A 7,069-nucleotide genomic window follows, 5' to 3' on the forward strand; every position below is an offset into this window, starting at 1 on the left:
GTTGTCTGGTCCAGGTGCCGTGGCTTTACGAGAAAACAAGGCTTGAAGAAGTTCTGGTTTTGTAAATGGCTTATTGTAGCCACATCTGTCACCTGATGCGCTTGAGAGTGTTTGTTTTTCCGCACGCTCCTTGAACCTTAAGAAGTCAGGTGTGTAATGTGATGAGCTCGAAACGTTTGAGAAGTGCTCACCAAGAGCATTTGCCTGTTCATCTATGCTCTTACAAACTGTGCCATTAACCTGTAGTAGAGGTACGGAAAAGCTGGCGTAGTCGCCCTTAATTTTTCTTAGTCTATCCCACAGTGCTTTTGAAGGGGTGTTAGAGTTTAGAGAGGATACAAATCTTTTCCACGACTCCTTCTTGGCTCGGCGTCGCGTCCATCGGGCTTTAGCACGAGCTTTTTTAAATGCAAGCAGATTAGCACTTGTGGGGTATCTTCGAAATATCCCCCACGCTCGGTTCTGCTCCCTGCGTGTTTTCTCACATTCACTCGTCCACCAGGGTTTAGGACGCCTGGGGAGATTCCCTTTTGTTTGTGGGATGGATAGTGTAGCAGCATGAATAATTTTGTCTGTGATCACCTTGTTGGCCTCCTCCACACAGAGACGATCAAAAGATGAAGGTGCAAGTTCTGCCTCTTTGGTAAATAACTCCCAGTCTGCTTCAGATAGCTTCCACCGGGGTGGCCGTGCTCTTTTATTACTGGTACCAGAGAATTTAAGGATAACCGGAAAGTGATCACTACCTCGAGGGTTTTGGTCGACTTTCCAGTCAACAAAGGGGTAAAGAGTGGGACTGCATAATGAGATGTCAATTGCAGAGAGTGACTGGGTTGCAGAGTTCATGTAGGTCGGCAACCCTCTATTTAACAAACAAATTGACCGGGAAAAGAGTATTCTTTCCAACATCTTACCACGGTTGTCAGTTTTTGCACTGCCCCACAAAGAATTGTGGGCATTAAAATCTCCCAAAATCATAAATGGTTGAGGCAGCTGGTCGCAAAGCTGCTCAAAGTCCCTCTGACGTACCATAGCTGAGGGAGGCAAGTACAAAGAGCAGACTGTAATGATCTGGTCTAAGCAAATTTGTACGGCTACAGCCTCAAGGTCTGTTACCAGTGGAATGTTCCTTACAGGGACAGAGAGTGGTACGACAACAGCCACACCACCAGATGCACGTGCTGTGTGCGCACGGTCCTTGCGGAAAATAGTGTACTTACGAAAAGGATTTAAATTTTCCGAAGTTAGGTACGTTTCCTGTAAACAGAAACACATTGCACTGTTCTCCTCAAACAGGTCATGAACGTCGTCCAAGTTTGAAAAAAGACCTCGACAATTCCATTGGATTATAACCTGTGCACCCATAAAAAGGATGGGAGAGAGAAGCAGCAAAATCCTTAACATGTGGTCGCTAATACAGAATCCCGTGGACTGTTTGGACATGAATGTTATTTAGGGAGGAGTTATCCTTGGTGGAAGCACTTTCTGTGTAGTTTTTGGTCTGCTGCCCCTACCTCGGCTAGATGTCCTCTCTCTCTTTTCTTTCCCCTGAGAGAGTACACCTGGGAGACTAGACGACGACTTCTGCGATAAGCAGTCGTCGTCGTCCATGTCCATGTCTTGCAATGTGGCCTGGGATTGGCCTGGTGTGGCCCCATCCCAGATGGAGGCTGTGCCATCAACTTCAGTAGAAGTTGTGGCTGTCTCCGGAGGAAATCCAGAGACAGGAAGAGACACCTCGGTGTCCTTTCCTTCTTGTTGGGGAGTATGGGGTAGAGGCCCAGAAGTCTGGGTCTCTACAGATTTCCTCAGTGGTGCTACTCCCCTGCGCACCACTTCGGAGAAGGTTCCCTTTCTCGAAAACTCAACCTGCGCTTTTGCATCTCGGTATGAAAGATTTTGTGTCACTTTGACTTTTAGTATGTCCTTCTCTTCCTTCCACCGTGGACAGGCGCGAGAGTAGACAGGATGATTACCTTTACAGTTTGCACACCTGACATCCTTCTCACAGGATTCTGCAGCGTGATCCGTGCCAGCGCATTTCGGACAAGTAGCCTGTCCACGACAGACCTGCGACCCGTGGCCGAAACGTTGGCACTTAAAGCACCTCCGCGGATTGGGGATATATGGCCGGACGTGACAGTTTATGTACCCTGCTTTAATGGTAGTGGGAAGCTTATGTAATTGAAAGGAAAGGACAATGTGTTTAGTGGCAATCTCCTTACCGTCTCGACGCATGGTTATTCGCCGCGCTGTCACAACACCTTCGTCCTTTAGACCTTCTTCGATCTCTGCATCTGAACAATCGAGAAGTTCATGTTCCGATATCACGCCCTTCACGATGTTCAGCGTACGATGCCTCGAAACTGTAACAGGTATGCCAGCAATTCTGTTTAGGGAAAACAGAGTTGAGCTTTGCTGTCGAGTCTGGACTTCGATCTGCAAGTCTCCTGTAGTCAGCTTTTTCGCAGAATACGACTTCCCAATGGCTTTTTCCAGTTCCTTCGCGATCGCAAATGGTGATACTTTGCTCAGGGGCTTAGACTCATCTTCTCCATGGATGATCAGGACCTTTGCAAACCATGGTTCTGGTGTGAGGTCCAGTGATTGTGTAGTTAGTGCATCGGTGCGGTGCCGCTTTCGGTACCGATCATGTTTTTTTGAGTTTGAAGAAGCCATAAAAGAAATGTTGTGGTTCAGTGCAGTGGTGCGTCGCCCACCATGGAGCCCAACAAGGGAACGTGTCCCACACGCTAACGCCTGCCTCTGCACTATACCCTAGTGCAGCTTCTGGAGAGTGAAAGGACTGCCCAAGGTTGACCCTTGCCGCCAAAGAAGGTGAAGGGAGGAAAAGGAAGATAGTGAAGGAGTGGAGAAAGAAAAAGTAATGAAGGGGGAGATGGCGACTAGCTGAATAATCCTGGCCGGGTCTTCCAGGACCACCCGACTATGGGAAGCAGGGGCCAAAGCGGTGTGTTGCTTTCCCGGAGGGGCCCCGAAGGGTCCTAAACAACCTCCGGGTCCACTCAACCGCCAGGATCCCCCTTTCCCCAGACACGGGAAAGCCACGCACAGCTATACGTGGGGGTCTCCCTCCTGCGGCGACCCAACCGTTGGTGCAGGAGGGGGCTACTGCGGCTGCTGCCGGGCGATGGGGGCGCCAAGTTCCCGACGCCGGGTTATTGGTGTTGTATGGGTGCATTCCAACGTAGGCAAGGACGTAGCAGGATACCGCATTCGTACCACAAGGTTTACTCACTCGCTATCCGCTGTTTCTTGCGAAGAGGACATACATGTTGGTTGAACAATTACGTGTGACAGAAGTTTGTGAGCCGTTTGTTGGACTCCATGTAGGTGCGTCTACATGGTGCGGCTCCAGCGTTGAACTGCGATTTCCTTTTGCGTTACGCGTTACGGTAATGGTGGAACCCAGTCTTCACCGATCATGAGGAGGTGCGCCTGCAAGGCGGTTGACTCTGTTTAATTGCCACTGTTCAAGAATGGACTTGGGGGGGGGGGGCAAGGGGTCGTAAGCCCCCTAGATATGTGCTCTTGTAAAATTTTGCAAATGTGGTTGTTATGTCAAATTCTTGCACGGAACACCATGCCACAAAAAATAAAGTATATCAACAAAGTATACAGTTGTTTTCGCGTGTAAAATATTTAAAACAGTGACATATTGGTACAGAGTACTCATGCACGTCCGCCCCTGATGACAACTGGACGTGTACATTACAATATATGAGCATCAGTTGCGTTCCACGCCATGCATAGTTCGCGGTCCGGACGCAAACTCAGCGTCGAAACGCGCATGTCCACCCACATGTTGCACCCAAGTCGTGCAGGCGACGTGTGTTTATAAATCGCACTGTCAGCGCGCAGATACAGGTGCACGTTGGAAAGGAAAAAGATAAGTAATATATGAAGGTGGCTGGAGGAGTGGGGAAAAATATCGGCAACGTAATTCCTTGGTTCGTGGCGATAACGGGGTTGCTTTATCTGCGGGGCGTATCCCGAACATCGTGTGCTAGTACTGCTGAAACGCGGCCCTCTACATCACTTTTCTGCTGCTCCCAGTTGAGTTCTCCTCTGCGCTCCATTCTTTAGTGATTTTCTCTACGTTGTGCCGTCAGAGTTTTATTTCTGTTGTGTGTTTGTTACTTTTTCAACGTGTATATTGAGTGAAACTATTTTAATTGTACATTTCCACTTTTTATAACTTTTTATTGAATGTTATCTCTTTTTTTTCTCTCTCTCTCGCGCTATTTGCAATGCAATACGCGTTGCCGGGAGTTCTGCTGGAGCACGACGCTGAACGGACATTCCGGGAGCGCGCGGATGCTTTCGAGGAAAGTGACCAAGTTTTCCTCAACAAATATAGGTTGACGAAGGAACTCGTCCGCTGGCTCTGCCACCAGCTTAGGCCCGCGTTGCAACCTAGAAGGGCGACAAGGAGGACCTTGACAGTTGCGGAGCAGATATTGATTGCCCTTCGCTTTTATGCCACGGGCAGCTTTCAGGGGATGGTTGCTACTGACCGCGATCTGTCCGTCTCCCAGAGCACAGTCAGCAGGGTGCTGTTTAGAGTGACGAATGCCATCGTGCTTCGCCTTGCACCGCTGTGGATTAAATTTCCCCTAAGCTCTGCAGAGGTGCACGCGGCAATGGCTGGTTTCCAGAGGAAGTGGAAGTTGCCCGGCGTAATTGGTGAGTGCTTCGTAAAGTTAGTTAATGGGTTATGGGGGATCTCTCAACAAATGTACCCATGTAACATATCGATTAACAGAGCACACAATTTGCTACGCAGACTGCATTGACGGCACACTCGTCTGCGTCACTGCTCCCTCCGAAAGCAGTGGGCAATATCAGAAGAGCGCGTTCTTCTGCAGAAAGCAGTACTTTGCACTGAACGCGATGGTCGTAAGTATTCATCCCCTACCTCCTTTGATGATGATGATGATGATGATTCGGGTTTTTATGGCGCATGAGCAACTAAGGCTATAATGCGCCAATACTGTGATATATGATCTCTTTACCAGTTAAAAGATAACGATGAATTTAAAACTGATATAAACATAAAAAAATATATGTGAATTCAGATATCTCTTAGGTATCCAGTGTCCCTAAAAAACTTGTAAACTCTGCTAAAACTTACAAGCGGCTCATCACCCAGCAAAAGGGCTGGGTGAAGAGGAATTCTATACTGGTAGAACTCAGAAAAATGAATTTGGCGATGATGTTCCTGGAGAGGGCAGCTGATGAGAATGTGAAGAATAGACAACTGCTCAGCACAGTGCACACACTGAGGTGGGTCCCTCTGGAGAATTAAAAATCCATGTGTGAGAAATGTGTGGCCGATACGCAAACGAGACATGACTACTTCATAAAGCCTCTCTGAAATCTCCAGCAGGTTTACCTACATTGCACTTGATCAAATGTAATTTATTATTTGTCTGTGTGTCCCAGTCATGTTGCCATTTTAAGTTAATTGCTCTACGCAAGGCAGACCTCAGATCCTGTGCTGGTACGTCAAAGGGGGTTATGTCACCTGAGAGTGCGTTGGTAGCCGCTGTGTCCGCGAGCTCGTTACCGGGTATCCCGACGTGGCTGGGCACCCAGCAAAGTGTCAAGGAAAGACCTGTGTTTATTATGCGGCTAGACAGGTGTTTTGCTCGCAGAACAAGGAGGTTTTTTGGTGGTTGCAGGCTACATATAGCCTGCAGGCAACTAAGTGAATCAGTATACACAACTGATGACCTGATGGAAAGTCGTAGTATATGATTAAGTGCCAAGATTACGCCATACACTTCTGCGGTAAAAATGGAAGTTGCTACCTCCTTTGCAATGAAGTGTTTGCACGTTTTAAGCAGCTTCTTGAGTCTAAGTAGAAGACCCATTGTTATGTGGTGCTGTTTCACCTACAAAATATGGCTCTCGTGTGAGAATGACCTGATTACGCGTGGCAGTGGAAGATGTTTCACAAGCAGTGTCATCATGTGTTTTAGGTGTGTGATTCGTCGACGACAATCACCTCTCTAGACTGCTCCTTCTCCGGGGGGACGCACGATGCCTACGTTTGGCGGCACAACGAGCTGCGAGAGGAGCTCCGCAGCACGCATTCATCTAACGTGCGCAAGTATCTGTTGGGTAGGCTCTACTAGAAGTTCGATGGGACCGGAACATGATATTCCTCATTTTGCTTAGGTGACAGTGGTGATCCCTTGGAGCCCTGGCTCTTGACTCCTTTGCCAGGCGAACAGGAGCCGTCGACACGGGAAGCGCGGTACAGCAGTCGACACCGACGTGCACGCAGCACAGTGGAAAGGTGCATCGGCCTCCTTAAGGCTAGGTTCCGGTGTCTGCAGCGCTACAGGGATCTACACTACAGCCCCCATAGGGCATCCAACATTGTGGTGGCTTGCGCAGTGCTTCATAACATCTGCATGCACTGGCGCGCGCCCCCCGCTGATGCCCAAGGTGAAGATGACCTCGATGACGGCGAGGCGGATTCCACTAGCCATCCTGTGCCCCCTCGCGAAACAGACACTTATGAGGCAGGTGCTGCGGTTCGAGCACAGTTAATTGATGACCTGTGGCGAGCGTAAGCAGCGCTGGCCGCGTCTCTGTCACTTTGTGGTTCTATGAGGTTGTTTTTTTTTCTTGCTTTGGACTTTTAAATTAACGTGTCTCGTTCTCGCTCAGGTGGTGCTGCTTTGCCGGTGTATTTCCATGCTACTCGATCGGCCACCATAGGAACAGCCTGAGTGCTTCGCCGACTGCTAAGAAAACAGGGAGGATATTCTTGTCTGAAGTTGTCTGTGGCATACCCCGGAGAAACCGTCGACATCAAAGCCGTCGTCGGGATTCGAACACGAGACACCTCCCGCGGTCTCGGCGCGGAAGCTTAGCATGCTAAGCACGCATCGTATGCTCAGAGTCGAGATGATGATGATGATTAGGATTTTAATGGCGCAAAGGCAACTTTGGCCATAGAGCGCCACGACAATGGTATGAATCAAAGCTAGTTAAAAATAATCGATTTCATTTAAAGTCAAAATAGGAAAGGTGA

General features: G+C 48.8%; 1 protein-coding gene across 1 annotated transcript; it reads left to right on the top strand.

Annotated features, from left to right (window-relative positions):
• Positions 1–4,271: 4,271 nt before the first annotated feature.
• Positions 4,272–6,605, top strand: LOC135378079 (putative nuclease HARBI1). Its single transcript, XM_064610936.1, has 4 exons — positions 4,272–4,707; positions 4,808–4,920; positions 6,006–6,147; positions 6,205–6,605. The coding sequence occupies exons 1-4, from the start codon at positions 4,272–4,274 to the stop codon at positions 6,603–6,605; spliced, it is 1,092 nt and encodes a 363-aa protein (XP_064467006.1).
• The last annotated feature ends 464 nt before the right edge of the window (positions 6,606–7,069 follow it).

This window comes from Ornithodoros turicata, chromosome 1 (assembly GCF_037126465.1).
Source record: "Ornithodoros turicata isolate Travis chromosome 1, ASM3712646v1, whole genome shotgun sequence".
Classification (NCBI taxonomy): domain Eukaryota; kingdom Metazoa; phylum Arthropoda; class Arachnida; order Ixodida; family Argasidae; genus Ornithodoros; species Ornithodoros turicata.

Coding starts and splice junctions, on each gene's coding strand:
- LOC135378079 (XM_064610936.1), top strand. CDS start 4,272: ATGCAATACGCGTTGCCGGGAGTTCTGCTGGAGCACGACGCTGAACGG. Junction 4,708..4,807: donor GAAGTTGCCCGGCGTAATTG/GTGAGTGCTTCG, acceptor TTTGCTACGCAG/ACTGCATTGACGGCACACTC. Junction 4,921..6,005: donor TTGCACTGAACGCGATGGTC/GTAAGTATTCAT, acceptor CATGTGTTTTAG/GTGTGTGATTCGTCGACGAC.